This window comes from Macaca thibetana, chromosome 13 (assembly GCF_024542745.1).
Source record: "Macaca thibetana thibetana isolate TM-01 chromosome 13, ASM2454274v1, whole genome shotgun sequence".
NCBI classification, from domain to species: domain Eukaryota; kingdom Metazoa; phylum Chordata; class Mammalia; order Primates; family Cercopithecidae; genus Macaca; species Macaca thibetana.
Window position 1 is genome coordinate 15,738,824 of NC_065590.1, and position 15,204 is coordinate 15,754,027.

At 41.3% G+C, this 15,204-nt stretch overlaps 1 protein-coding gene and 1 long non-coding RNA gene across 5 annotated transcripts in view; both read right to left on the minus strand.

Moving 5' to 3' along the window:
* Positions 1-15,204, minus strand: part of POLR1B (RNA polymerase I subunit B) — a 41,477-nt gene that overhangs the window by 19,820 nt on the left and 6,453 nt on the right. For 2 of the 3 annotated variants that reach the window (XM_050753004.1, XM_050753002.1), the window contains exons 2-7: positions 11,171-11,338; positions 10,784-10,930; positions 9,292-9,424; positions 7,566-7,702; positions 6,552-6,775; positions 5,734-5,905 (exon numbers count right to left, since the gene is read on the minus strand). In XM_050753004.1, the coding sequence (XP_050608961.1) occupies positions 5,734-5,905; positions 6,552-6,775; positions 7,566-7,702; positions 9,292-9,424; positions 10,784-10,930; positions 11,171-11,338 (981 nt within the window). Of the gene's footprint in view, positions 1-5,733; positions 5,906-6,551; positions 6,776-7,565; positions 7,703-8,758; positions 9,238-9,291; positions 9,425-10,783; positions 10,931-11,170; positions 11,339-15,204 lie in introns of those variants that run through there. The other variant, XM_050753003.1, reaches the window with a different exon arrangement.
* LOC126933449 (uncharacterized) lies at positions 5-1,911 on the minus strand. Of its 2 annotated transcripts, none has more exons than XR_007718589.1 (3): positions 823-1,911; positions 619-720; positions 5-516 (listed from the first exon to the last, which is right to left on the minus strand). It is a non-coding gene; the product is annotated as an uncharacterized LOC126933449 (long non-coding RNA). The 2 variants fall into 2 exon arrangements; XR_007718588.1 differs by having other exon boundaries at positions 789-1,911.

Consider the following 15,204-nt stretch of genomic DNA (forward strand, 5'->3'; position numbering starts at 1 on the left):
GAAATAAGAAAAACAAAAAATTAATATAAAATAGTATGTGAGCTAGGTGTGGTGGCTCACATCTATAATCCCAGGATTGGGTGGATCGCTTGAGACCAAGAGTTCAACATGAGACTGGGCAAAATGGTGAAACAAAACCCTGTCTCTACAAAAAATTTAAAAATTCGCCAGAAGGGGGTGGGGTGAGGGGTGGGGCATGCCTGTAGTTCCAGCTACTTGGGAGGATGAGGCAGAAGGATCGCTTGAGTCCAGGAGCCTAAGGCTTCAGGGAGCCACGATTGTGCCACTGCACTCCAGCCTGGGAAACAGGGCAAGACCCTATTCTCAATAAAATAAAATTATTACAAACGTCATATTTATTCCCATGTAATCTGTACAACCTTTAACAAAGGTCCACTAACATACACTGGATATGGAATACAGCAAAACCAAAAACCTGAAGGAGAGCTTTTCAGGTGCAGAAAGGATAGCTCTTCAATGTCATGCCCTCCTTCACCCGTTATATTTGTTACACACCTAAAAGCAATCACACGAACTACACAGCCCACACCTAAAAGCAATCACACGAACTACACAGTCCACACCTAAAAGCAATCACACGAACTACACAGCCCACACCTAAAAGCAATCACACGAACTACACAGCCCATACCTGAAAGCAATCACACGAACTACACAGCCCACACCTAAAAGCAATCACACGAACTACACAGCCCATACCTGAAAGCAATCACACGAACTACACAGCCCACACCTAAAAGCAATCACACGAACTACACAGCCCACACCTAAAAGCAATCACACGAACTACACAGTCCACACCTAAAAGCAATCACACGAACTACACAGCCCATCTTAGTCTATGCTGCCAACACTCACTGAAATGGTTAAGGCAGCCTGCAATTGCAAAATTACAGCTAGACTGGAGGAATGAGTTCTGGTATTCTGCAGCACTGCAGGTTGAATAAGTTAACTATATTTGTTGTATATTTTCTCACTGCAGCCTCAACCTCCTAGGTTCAAGGGATCCTCCCGCCTCAACCTCCTGAGTAGGTGGGACCATAGGTATGTGCCACCATGCTCGGCTAATTTTTAAATTTTTTTTGTAGAGATGGGGGTCTCACTTTGTTGCCTAGGCTGGTCTCAAACTCCTGGGCTCAAGCAATCCTCTTGCCTCGGCTTCCAAAGTGTTGGGATTACAGGCGTGAGCCACCATGCCCAGCCTTATTGTTTATTTTCAAAAAGCTAGAAGAGGGGATTTTGAACGTCCACAACACAAAAAAAGATACATGTTTGAGGTGATGAATGTGTTAACTACTCTGATTTGATCATTATACATTATTTACATATATGGAAATATCACTGCATACCCCATAAATATGTAGTTATTGCATGTCAACTAAAAATAAAAGAAAAAAAGACTATACACCATCAGTGCTTCCTATGGGTGGTTCAGAAACCACTGAAAATACCTAAGAGAATGTTTGAAATAGGTTCTCTCCTATATTTGATATTTGGAAGAAAACCTGGAAGATGTACACAGGTCACTTAATCACTGTATACCTTTTCCAGCAGGTCCCCGAGTCAACACATTAGCCATTGACTATTGATAATCCAGCTCTTTAAAGTACCAGTGTTTGAACACTCACGCTTGGAAGACCTAACTATTCTTCCAGAAGACAGTACTGGAAGTGCCACATGTCATTTCTGCATATTCTCTGGCACTGACACTGCATTTAATATCACTGTGGTACAGTAATATTAAATTTTCAGTACTTTGAAGGAATAAATTTTGGAGAGGTGTGGGAAGAAGGAATATATTTTATAAAATGTTACAATGAATCTCACAACTGACTACACATTAATAGGATTTGTAAGTACACTGCTAAAAATCTGTAATGTACAGATAAGGGAATTACCAGTGAGTGAAGGAAGCTGTTAGCTCACCCAACAAGGGTGTCAACACAGGTTTGGTCTTTACCAAGTGAACCTAAAGGATCAAGTTTGAGGCCGGGCGCGGTGGCTCACGCCTGTAATCCCAGCACTTTGGGAGGCCGAGGCGGGCGGATCACAAGGTCAGGAGATCGAGACCACGGTGAAACCCCGTCTCTACTAAAAATACAAAAAATTAGCCGGGCGCGGTTGTGGGCGCCTGTAGTCCCAGCTACTCGGGAGGCTGAGGCAGGAGAATGGCGTGAACCCGGGAGGCGGAGCTTGCAGTGAGCCGAGATCGCGCCACTGCACTCCAGCCTGGGCGACAGAGCGAGACTCCGTCTCAAAAAAAAAAAAAAAAAAAAAAAAAAAAAGGATCAAGTTTGAATGGAAGAGCCTGGCATCGCTGCTCCACTTCTGCTGGTTGCTGTTTAGATTCCTTTCTTGAGCCTGCTTCTTCCTGTGTCATAAACATTTTTATGAGGTGTACACTGAACAGCTTCACGGTCAAGATGGAATAAGAAGCCCTGGATCTTGATAACTGATTTGTGTTCTGCCTTTTTTCATAACTATGTCTACTTCCTTATTTGGGTTTAAAATCAAAACCGGAAAAGCTAACTCAAGTGTTTTATGGTTTATCTATAAATAATACAGAAAATATAGTTGCTATTTTTCAATTTTATATTGCTTATTTTAATGTAAATACGACGTGAATTTTTAACAGTCTATAATTCATCTTACATCATGGTCATGTGTCTTCTGAAGATTGTTTTTATTCTCCAAACTCAAAGGTTTAAAAGCTTTAACACAGCTGGTAAGGAAATCAGATACTCGGCAATGAATTCTCTGAAAAAGCCCCAATTTTCCCTTTGTTTCTACTGTTGCTGAAACAGGTCACCTTAGTAATACCTTGCTACAGAAGACTCATTTCTTTTCTTTTTTTTTTTGCTGAGACAGGGTCTTGCTCTGTCACTTAGGCTGGAGTGCACTGGCGTGATCACAGCACACTTAAGCCTCCGTTGCCTGGGCTCAAGCAATCCTCTTACCTCAGCCTGCTGAGTAGTTGGGACTACAGGCGTGGTCCACCAGGCCTAGCTAATGTTTTTAAAAATTATTTGTAGAGATGAGGTTTTGTCTCTGGGCTGTTTGCCCAGATTGGTTTCAAACTCCTGGGCTCAAGTGATCCTCCCACCTTGGCCTCCCAAAGTGCTGGGATTACAGGTGTGAGCCACTGCACCAGGCGTTTTTATCTTTTTTCTTTTTGAGATAAGGTCTTGCTCTGTTGCCCAGGCTAGAGTGCAGTGGCATGATCACCCCTTATTGTAGCCTTGACCTCCTGGGCTCAGGGATCCTCCCACCTCAGCCTCCCGAGTGGCTGGGACCACAGTCATGTACCACCATACCCAGTTAACAGTTTTTTTTGGAGACAGTCTTGCTCTGTCACCCAGGCTGGAGTGCAGTGGTATGATCTCAGCTGTAACCTCCGTCTCCCAGGCTCAAGCAATTCTCCTGCCTCCTGAGTAGCTGGGACTGCAGGAGCATGCCAGCATGTCCAGCTAATTTTTGTATTTTTTGTAGAGACAGGGTTTTGCCATGTTGCCCAGGCTAGTCTTGAACTCCTGAGCTCAGGAGATCCACCCACCTTGGCATCTCAAAGTGCTGGGATTACAGGTGTGAGCCACCACACCTGGCCACTGCTAATAGTTTTTATTATTTCTGTAGAGATCTCTCTATGTTGTCCAGGCTGGTCTCAAACTCCTCGGGCTCAAGTTACCCTTCTGCCCTGGCCTCCCAAAGTGCTGGGATCACAGGCACGAGCCACTGTACCCCCAGTCTCATTTCTTTTTCTTTTCTTTTTTTTCCTAATTAGGAATTGATGTGGAATGAAGACACATTTCTAAGTATGGAATACAATAAGCCCACCACGCTTCACTTTAAGTAGATGGGAAACGTAAATTCACCTTTACTTGAAAGGTTAATTTAATAACAGATTAAATTAATAAAAGAAAACTTATGCTGCCTGCTTTCAATTTTTGTCAGGAAAATTCTAGGCTGCTGAAATTTTTTAATCTAATTTTATGGACAGAGCAAACAGAAACAAAGATTATTACCTTTCAGGAAGAATGTAAATAAGAATTACTACTTTAGATAAGAAATTAGAAGGCCGGGCATGATAGCTCATGCCTGTAAAGCCAAGGCAGGTGGCTCACTTGAGGTCAGGAGTTTGAGACCAGCCTGGCCAACATGGTGAAATCCCATCTCTACTAAAAATACAAAAATTAACCAGGCATGGTGGCACGCGCCTGTAATCCTAGATACCGGGGAGGCTGACGCAGGAGAATCGCTTGAACCCGGGAGGTGGAGGTTGCAGTGAGCTGAGGTCGTGGCACTGCACTCCAGCCTGGGAAACAGAGCAAGACTCTGTCTCAAAAAAAATAAATAAATAAAATAAAATAAAATAAAATAAAATAATAAAATAAAATAAAATAAAATAGAAGCCAAGCACGGTGGCTCACACCTGTAATCCCAGCATTTTGGGAGGCCGAGGCAGGTGGATCACCTGAGGTCAGGAATTCGAGACCAGCCTGGCTGACATGGTGGAACCCCATCTCTACTAAAAATACAACACATTACCTCTTAGATTACATCTTTTTGGGGATAAGATGCAAAATATAAAATGCCACCCAATCAATATTCTTATGAAATCATTTTTGTGCCATGCCAACTTTCTCTATATATACATCTACAGTCCAATTTCACTACTCACAGTAGTTACGTTCTAGTGAACACTGAATTCACACACATGAAACCACAGATCCTGAGGAGAAATACAGGGCTGGGTTCCTGCAAGTCGCTGGTCATAACGTTCTGGTCAATGGATCGATATACAGTCTTGTTTAATGCAAGCTTTTGTTGAAAGGCACCTTATTTAACATACCTTGTTAATTTATTAACACTGAACACTAGACAGAACTTCAGTGCTATGCTTACATTATAAATGGCAAAAACTGGCCAGGCGCAGTGGCTCATGTCTCCAATCCTATTACTTTGGGAGGCTGAAACGGGAGGATCACACGAGCCTAGGAGTTTGAGACCAGCCTGTACAACATAGTGGGACCCTGTTTCTACAAAAACAATTTAAAATTAGCTGGGTGTGGTGGTGAATGTCTATAGTCCCAGCTGCTCAGGAGGCTGAGGTGGAAGGATTGCTTGAGCCTGGGAAGTTGAGGCTGAGACCCTGTCTCAAAAAAAACAAAGTCGTCACCAAGAAGAAGCACGACAATGTGAAAAAGATAGCACCGAATACATCTCAAAAAGGACCATCTTTATAGCATGAGCTGAAACAGGAAAGCAGAGCATCACCCTGCCCCACCTCAGCTGTAACATCTGCCTCAGGAGACTCAAATTCTTCACTGCTCAGGTGTGTGAACAATCATGAAAGCACCGAGTAGTGACATTAGGGTTACAAATACATTTTAGCCAGTGAGTGAATTCACACATACAGAATCTACAAATAATGAAGATCAACCATGTGTATGAATATAGGCCATTTGCTTTTTCTCATTAACACTATGACCAAGGTTTGATGTGGTCTTTATATAAAAATATTAAGCAAATTTCCAAACCTGGTGTAAGCTAGGATTTTTGATTCCCTTACTGCTAAATGAACAAACAAAAAAGAGACCACACAAAATGCCAAAACTAGAGACTATAAGTATGCAGAAAACAGTACTGCTGGCCAAAGTCACGCCATTCCACAAGTGGTACCACTGGCCAAGGATGGACATAGCACGCGTTTACCTTCAGAAACATAAGGAAGAGCTGACCCGGTGTAAGGACTTCTTGGTTCACTAAACTATCAGGATTGTCCTCCATGCACTCTCCTTTGGCTAAAGCGAAGAGCTTTCGCGTCATGAGACAAAGCATATAGAACTTTTCAGTATTGGATTTCAAGTGGATACAGATGCACTGGCTGTCAAAACAGAAAAAAAAAAAAAGCTTAAAACAATCCAGTTGGTAATACTACTTAATGTTCTATTAAACAAGATCCCCAATTCAAGCTTACTTAACTTTAATTAAATAAAATTAAGCATTCAGTTTTTGAGCTGCACTGGCCACATTTGAAGTGCTTATCATGTCGCTTGCGGCTATGTACTGGACAGCACCAGCATGCAGCTGGCTTCTTTAGTAATTATACAGTGGTTATATAAGACAAAGTCCTTGCTTTGGAGAAATAAAGTCCCTGCAACTTTCAAACCGTACAGAAATAAAAATGTACATTTGTGTACACAGAAAGTAAAAAAGTAAATGTAAATGAATGAAATGTTCACAATTAGTGAATGTAAGAATCCAATGTACTATTTGGACATTATTCTGGAAGTCTGAAGTGATTTCAAAATAAAAGTTAAAAAGTACCATAAAATAAAACATGGCTACTAAAAAAATACAAGTGAGGAGGGCCACAAAAACAAAGGTAGCCCCCGGCTAGCAAGGACCAGAATTCTACCCCAAAATTCATTCTCATTCCCAAATGACTCGCTTGCCCAAACTGCAACCAATACAAAGGACCACTGACAACCCTCCACCCCTCCAAAAACATTTAGGCAAAGCACACATACTTAAACAGGAACTCCGCAGCTTGCTCATTTGGGTACCAGTCAGGAACATTGAGTTTTACTCTGAAGCATCCACCTAGGTAGTTAAGGACCTGTTTTTGTGTCGAACAACCCTCCTCCATTACAATCCTTAACATCTGAGAAACAGAGTTCCTAAGGAAAGAATCATCCTCTTTTCCTTTGATGAGCTCCTGAAATATCTGATAATCAGAAAAGCTGACAAGTGCCTGGAATAGAAAATAAAAGGTTTCATTGCTCACTAATAACTAAAATACTGTATTTATTCAGTAACAATTATCTTCTCTCATTATTTTTCATACCCAAGTAAAATTAGCACTCCACTATTGCTGAATCAAAGTAAACTCTCTAAAATAAAGCATTCTTTGTATGATAGCCAGACAGCAATATGGCCTCCAGGGTCCTGACCTCCTGGTGTTCACGCACACGTGTGGTTTCCTCCCATGCTGAATCAAGCTGCTCTGCTTGACCAAGAGAATGTGGTGAAAAAGATGATGGGAGACTCCCAGGACTAGGTCACAAAGGGCACTGCAGCTTTTGTCTTCTGCATCTTCCGCCCTCTATTCTCTCAGCTAACTATGTGGAGGAAGACAGCTGCCTCAAGCAGCCTACAGAAAGGGCCATGTAGAGAGCAACCCCACGAGGAGACCTCCTGCCAACAACCAGCACTGATTTGCCAGCCATGTGAGTGAGCCACCTTGGAAGTCCTCAAAATGACAGCAGTCCTGTCTGACATCTCCATGCAACCTCCCGAGACCCTGGGCCACAAGTCAAAGCACGAGTGCCCAGCCAAAGCACTCCCAAACTCCCGACTCACAGAAACTGTGAGAAAGAAAGGTTTATTGATGTTTTAAGCTATTGAATTTTCAAGTAATTTGTTTTGGAGCAGTAGATAACTAGTACAGTATTATTTTAACAAGGAGAATCCATCCAATCTGTACAGGATACTACCCCCAATGAATTTCTTCATAACAAAAGAACGCATTCATTAAGTCATACCTTAAGTGCAAATCCCAAAGGAAGAAAAAACAGTTCTTTCCGGTAAATAAAGTTCAACATAACAGTGCCATTTTCCAAGTAGTGGAGGTTCATATTGACAGCAGAATGTTCTTCCCTCACACAGTGCATTGAAATTCCTATTGAACCAAACAACAAAAACATCAGAAACTCATTGGTACTATAATTGCTTCGATCTTTTTTTTTCCTGAACAATCTTACTCTCTTAGACACAATTAAAGCCATTAAATCACTAAGTTTAGCCAAGACTGGCAATCAAAAATGTTTCTAAACCTCAACAGACGTCCTCTTGCATGCAAAATCTACCCAGATTGAGAAACACTAATGTAAAATAACTGAAGCTATAAATTTAAGCAAACTTTAAAGTTTCCTCCAGGACAGAATCCACGTCTTTTAGCACCTTTTTTCCGACTTAAACTGTGGAGTCTGGTCAAGACTCTGGTGCTTGATCTAATAGTTCCAATGGAGAAAAGTGGAATTTTAGATTTTAAGTTCATTTCAGTTTCAGGCAAAGACTGCTAAGACATACTACCATCAACTGATGCAAAAGAAAATGACTAGACATTTGGGCATGCTGTTTTTCTAGGTGTAGTATGTATGGCTATAATTAAGGTCTGATTTTTAGCTCAACTATCAGGACAAATTGTTTAACTGTCAGGGTTACTCAAGAATACAACATGCTGTCTTAGACATTGTCAAAGAGAGTGCTCAAACAGAGGCCAGGTGGCTGGCAGACAGAGAACCTGAGGGGTGTACCACAGTAGCCTGAACCGGAAGACATCCAAGACCCACACTCACCTATGGCCAAGCCAGACTAGCTTTCATCTTCATAAGCAGTAACAAAAATACACATGCTCTTTCAGTTAGCAAAAGTGAAACATAATAGAAAGTTGGTTTTCCACTATGAAATTTTTGTAAATTTTAAAATGCTTATAATTGATAAAAATCATATTCAAGGTGGACAATACCTTGAATATACATATACATATACATATATTATAATGATTTCCACAATCAAACTGATGAAAACATCAATCACCACCCATAGTTATCATTTGTGTGTATGTGTGCACGTGTGTGTGGCTGAGACACTTAAAATTTACTCATCAAATTTTAAGTAAGCAGTACAGTATTACTATCATCACCAGGCTGTACATCAGATCCCCAGAACTTACTCATCTTGTAATTGCAAGTCTGTATCCTCTGACTGGTATCTCTCCATTTCTTCCTCCATCCCAATTATGAAAACTTAACACAGGAATGAGCAATAGAAAAACAACAAAAAGCAAAAGAAAAGGCAGGCACGGTGGCTCATGCATGTAATCTCAGCACTTTGGGAGACTAAGGCAGAAGGACTGCTGGAGCCCAAGAGTTCGAGATCAGACTGGGCAACATGGTGAAACCCCATCTCAACAACAAAAAAAAATACAAAAATTAGCCAGGCATGGTGGCACACGCCTGTGGTCCCAGCTACTTGGAAGGGTGGGGTGGGAGAATCATCTGGGCCTGGGAAAGTCGAGGCTATGGCGAGCTGTGATCACAGCACTCTGCCCTCCAGCCTGGGTGACAAAGTGAGACCCTGTCTCAGAAAAAAAAAAAAAAAGAAAGAAAGAAAAATATCAAAGACTATTTAGATGCATCTACTTAAAAAAAAAAAAAAGGTTTCAAATTTTCCTTAAAAAACATTCTAATAATCTCCAGAACTTACCATACTGAGTATAACCAGGCCCTCTGGTTTTCCATTTTGGTCTTATCATTGCAATGGGAAAATTTCTCCGAGGCATAATCAACATTCGGATGACTTTTTCAATGCCGTTGATTATAAAATAGCCCCCCATTTCCTGCCAAAGAGATGAATTGCAACTTGTTAAACAAAGATACATGACTAACTGTAGACACGAACCTCATTCCTAGGCAAAGGTAGTACAACACATAGAACAGGAGCACAGAGGCGAAACATACTACTCACCCCTTAAAAACAGTACACAGACACTGTCTTTGTGTGAATTAACAGTTTTCTCAAGTATATTACAAAGGTCCTAGGGACATAGGGAAAAAGTATGGAAGAAAAACAGGATACTTCTCTCTGTCAGACAGGCTCAACCTAACTTGCCTTCTGTCCCCTAAAATGACTTCAGTCTTCAAACAACACTGAAAAAAACTTACTCCAAAGAGGGGTTGAAAGATAAAAACTGTAACCATTCTGCTTCCATACTCAAGTATGGTTTCCCAAATAAGTTCAAAAACTTGACTGTATGAAAGTTTTGGAAACCAGAAATTTGGATTAGCTAAATAGAAAAATATTTTTAATAGCTCTGCTCAATATCACATTTCTGTAATAAAGAGCTACTGTTTACGAATTGCCTACTATGAAACAGGCATATTATACTAGGTACTCTATGCTATCATAACATTTAATTCCCATAACAAGGAGTGGGAGAGCTCTTTTGCCCATTTGCAGCAGAGGAAACTGAGGCTCAGGGAGATTAACTTCCCCAAACCACAAGACTGATAAACGGAAGAGCTGTCTGACACCAAAACCCTCTTCCCACCACATAACACCATCTACCTATTTAGTAGGCACAGTCTGTACGTCTTGATTACCTCAACACTGCAAAGCCACCTAATACAGCTGAAAGAAATGATGAAGGGAAGGCATGTAAGTCATTTAATATGAGCACAGAATCTTACTGTTAGCAAAGCAGACATTTTTATTTTTTTAGTGATGGGGTCTCACTCTGTCTCCCAGGCTGCAGTGCAGTGGCACAATCATGGCTCACTGTAGTCAGGCCTCCTGGGCTCCAGTGATGCTCCCGCCTCAGCCTCCCAATTAGCTGGGACTACAGATCCATGCCACCACATGCCCAGCTAAATAGACATTTTTGACGATAGCTTTGTAGATTAAGACAGCTTGAAAAAAAAAAATTCATGGAAGTATGTCTCTATCATTCAGCAAATTAGGGAAAAACCTACCAGTTCTTCCCCCTGAACAATAATATTCTCTAATTTTATAGCCAGTTTTTCATACTGTCTAGTTTGATGGTCATTCAGAGTCATATACTGTATGCAGGCAACATACTGATATCTCTTTCACCTATCCAGAAATTGGAGCAGAGAAGGAAAACACTGACACACTTCTTGTCTTCTTACTCCCAACCCAGGCCTTCTCTACTGTCTCACGCCTGGACGCCTGTGATTACCTCTGCCTCCTCATGGTGCTCAATAAGGGCTTGTGGGGGAAGGCTGTGTAAGTTGCAAAGCTTGGATTTCACCATGATGGGAACATAGCCAAGAAACTGCTTAATGATTCCTTTTGAGATTCCATTCACTGCCCAGTTGATATCGGCCTAAATGAAAATGAGAGAAAAAGTTACTTAAGGGAAATACCTGCATTTTAGAGAACAATGAGTATTTTCAAAGACTGAGGAAGAAGATCAATTAAATGGTTTTATGCCTTAGATTTAGAAGGTGGGATCTCTTAGAAAACAGCACCAAGAAAGCAATTTCTGGCATAAACTTTATTAGGCACCCGCCCTACTCCCAAATATGTGCAGTGCTGAGAGTCACACAGCGTTACCAGTACTCACTGTCAACTTCCCACGGTAGGTACTCCTTCGGCCCCGGCATTCTGCTGGATAAACGCTGACCTCTTTGCAGATGGTCCCTTTTGGAACTGTAGGTGGACTGATAACAGCATCCAGAATAGTAAAAGAGATACGCTCATCTTTGAAAGCAAATTCAAAGGGAGGTATAGCCTGAAATGCAATTCACACTATTAAATTGCTTGCATTTCCAAGGCATTTTTTCTCTAAGACTCTTCCAAATCTTGTATGTTCTACAAACATTGATGCCTGTGATGCCATCATGACACACCTAAAAAGGACAGTTAAGGCTACCTCCAGTCTACTCATAACTTCACTAAATACTTAAAACCATAATGCATTATTAGCACAAGATTGTTTTGAGTGACTACATGTGTCAGAGACTGTAGCAGGCTCTAGGAATACAGCTGTGAACAGAACAAAATTCCTGTTCTCTGAACCAACAGCCTTGTGCATTCTTACCTTGTCTATATGCATAGCAAGACAAATGGGACTGCTGCTAATAGAGCAAGGATATGGAAACATCCTTTAGGATTCAAGACTAGATGCTTAATGTACAATGGCAACGTCATACTGAAGCCAGAGTCATGCAAAGGAAAAGATGGTGGCCAGGCTGGGTTTCCCCTTCCACAGAAGTTACTTCTTCGTACCATTCTGTGGGGAAAGCTTTGCTCTTCTGAGGAAGGGGCATCACCAAGTTCTCCTATATATTTATTACGAGCAACCTCCCAGGCTTTTCTTAGAATAATGATAATGAAAAAATGGAGCCAAGAAAGAATACCAAGGAGGTATTCCTCCTTCACCCTCACGTGAGTTAACTGACCTTTGCTAAATTTTAAAATTTTATCTAACGCTGGTATTATTTTAGAAATTCATATTTTATTTAAAAATAAAAGCCAGATGCAGTGGCTCACACCTGTAATCCCAACATTTGGGAGACCGAGGGAGGAGGACTACTTGAGCCCAGGAGTTTGAGACCGGCTGGGCCACATAGGGAGACCCCGTTTCTACAAAAAATAAAAATAAAAAAATTAGCTGGGCATAGTGGTGCATGCCTGTGGTCCCAGCTACTCAAGAGGTTGAGGTGGGAGGATCACTTGAGCCTGGAAGGTCGAGGCTGCAGTGAGCCATAACCATGCCACTGCATTGTAGCCTAGGTGACAAAGTGAGATCCTATCTCAAAACAAAAAGAATGGCACTTAAAAAAAGAGAGATTAGAAGATTTGCTTTCTCAAGACGCAGCTGCACTATCTAGATCGAAATACAGTGAACTGTTGTTATTCACAATAGTTATGTTCTACACGTTTCCATAAACACTGAATTAGCCAATACTGAACCACTGCTCCTAGGGTAAATACGTGGTTAGCTTCCTGAGAGCCTCTGGTCACATTTCATCAACTAATCAATACAGTCTGGCATTATGTGTGTTTCTGTTTAAGAACAGCTTATTTAATATATATTATTGAGTCCGTAACTCATGCCTGAACAAAGCCTATGATTTCGTCCACTGATCGATACACAATCTTGCCTTATGTGTGTTTCTGTTTAAGGACAGCTTATTTAATATATATTATTGAGTCCCTAACTCACGCCTGAACAAAGCCTATGTTAAATGCATGTGTTAACATTTTCCCCAAAAGGTACAGCACAGCCTTCTTGTGCTTAGGAACTTTATACAGAACTTTAATACTTTGCTTGGGGGACATTTTAAACAGCAAAATCACCAACAAAAAGCACAAAACATGGCACTAAATAGATAGTGAAGACAACCTCTGTTTATAGTTTAAGAACTGAAAACAAGAAGGCCGAGCATCACCTTGTTAGATCTCAGCTGGGAAAACGGACACTGATCAACTCAACTTTTTCGCTGCTTCTGGGCATGGTGCTTTTGGAGTAGGAGTAAATTTTAGTGAGTAGGTGAATTTGCAAATATAGAATCCCCAAGTAATAAAAATCAATTGCATTTTGAAAAGATTTTGAAAAGACAGACACATAAATTCTGACTCACAGAAAGGAGAAATTCACTTCAAAGAAACTAGGCAAAATTATGTTTTGTAAGTAAAAAAAATGACAACTATTTTTTCCCTTGGCTTTATAAATATGAGCCATTTATGTTACTGTGTTTTACAAAACATTTTCAAATACTATATTATTACAGTACTGGCTAAGTTGTGGCATCATTTTCTATGCAGGGCCAAATTTTCTTCATCTACTTCAACCAAAACAATATATCACAAGGGACTGAATGCAGAAGCAGACATGAGAATCCAGTTGTCTTTTCATTGAGCCAGACATTAAAAATATTTTTAATAATGCAATTCAACTAATTTCTTTTTTGCTTTGGAAAATATTTTTCATAAAAATGTTAACATAGAATTGGTTTTTTTTAAAATTTATTTATTTTTGATACAGAGTCTCACTCTGTCGCCCAGGCTGGAGTGCAGTGGTGAAATCTTGGCTCACTGCAACCTCCGCCTCCCGGGTTCAAGCAATTCTCGTGCCTCAGCCTCCCGAGTAGCTGGGAGTACAGACGTGTGCCAGCACGCCCGGCTAATTTTTGTATTTTTTAGTAGAGATGGGGTTTCACCAGGTTGGCCAGGCTGGTCCGGATCTCCTGACCTCAAGTGATCCATCCGCCTTCACCTCCCAAAGTGCTGGGATTACAGGCAAGAGCCACCACACCCAGCCGATTGGCTTATTTTTAAATGAATTAGTGCTTTTCTAAAATTTCTCAATTTGATTTTTTTTTTTTTTAAAAGACAGGTCTCACTCTGTTACCAAGGCTGGAGTGCAGTGGCACAATCATAGCTCAGTCAAGCCTCAAATTCCTGGGCTCAAGTCATCCTCCCACCTCAGCCTCCCAAGTAGCTGGGACCACAGGTGCAGACCACCATGTCCCGCTAATTTTTTAAATATTTGTAGAGGTGGGGTTTCACTATGTTACCCAAGCTGGTCTTGAAATCCTGGGCTCAAGTCATCCTTCTGCCTTGGCCTCTCAAAGTCCTGGGATTACAGGTGTGAGCCACTGCACCCGGCCCAATTAACTTTTAATTAGGTATTTTTTCTCACAGACATGATACTGTAAGAATCCAGGCACAATACAAATAACCCCCACCAAGTCTTTCTAAACAATAAATCTTAATGGCTCCCATATTATTTGCCGAACAGAGTTCAAGAATCAGACTGGCAATCAAAGCTCTCCACATTATCTCTATTCCTATCTCTCACAACACAAATCTTACCCAACAAAACCACAGGTAGCGTCCCCTAAGCATGTGACTCTGCTCCACCCTTCCCCTGGATGAAATGTACGTTTCTCACCTCTTGAACTCATCTAATCCTGCCCTTTCTCAAACTCCTGGATTAGTTGCGCCGCCCATCTGCTCCCACCGTAGCCCACACAATCCCTTGGCAGAGCAGTTCTCAAGAATATTGGCATGGACTGCTTTCATATCTTCACCCCTCCAACCCCCAAACACGACAGGGAGCACTGAAACGCATGAACTGTCTCTTACACGGGACTGCCTCCTCCACATCCTCTGAGCCTAGTGCCTGGAGACACTGGAGATGCTTACTAAACGAAACTTTCCCCCACCATCCTCACCTGAATTCTGCTACCACTACTCTACGCTAATAATGCAATTACACTTTTCGATTCAATCTTGCTTTTATGACTCATTTATACCTTCCTCAGCCCCTGCTTAATTCATAACAAATGACGAGTAGTTTCTCTCTTTAAAGCTCTAAGAGAAGGATACTGAAGGATAACCTTGTACATTACACTGTACCTACAAATAAGTTCGGAATCTTTTGAGGTACGTTTTGGAGAGGTAAGTCTTCTAGTGATATAAAGCCGTGTGCATTGTGAGTGGTTGGGAAGCACACCCCAGATAAGCCACTTCCTCACTCTCACAGCACCCAGAAACTGTCCAACAAGAAACTACGGTTCGCAATCACTTTTCCATCCAGAAATCACGAATACATCTCTTAAGACGCTTTGACTACAAGTTCCACGAGGC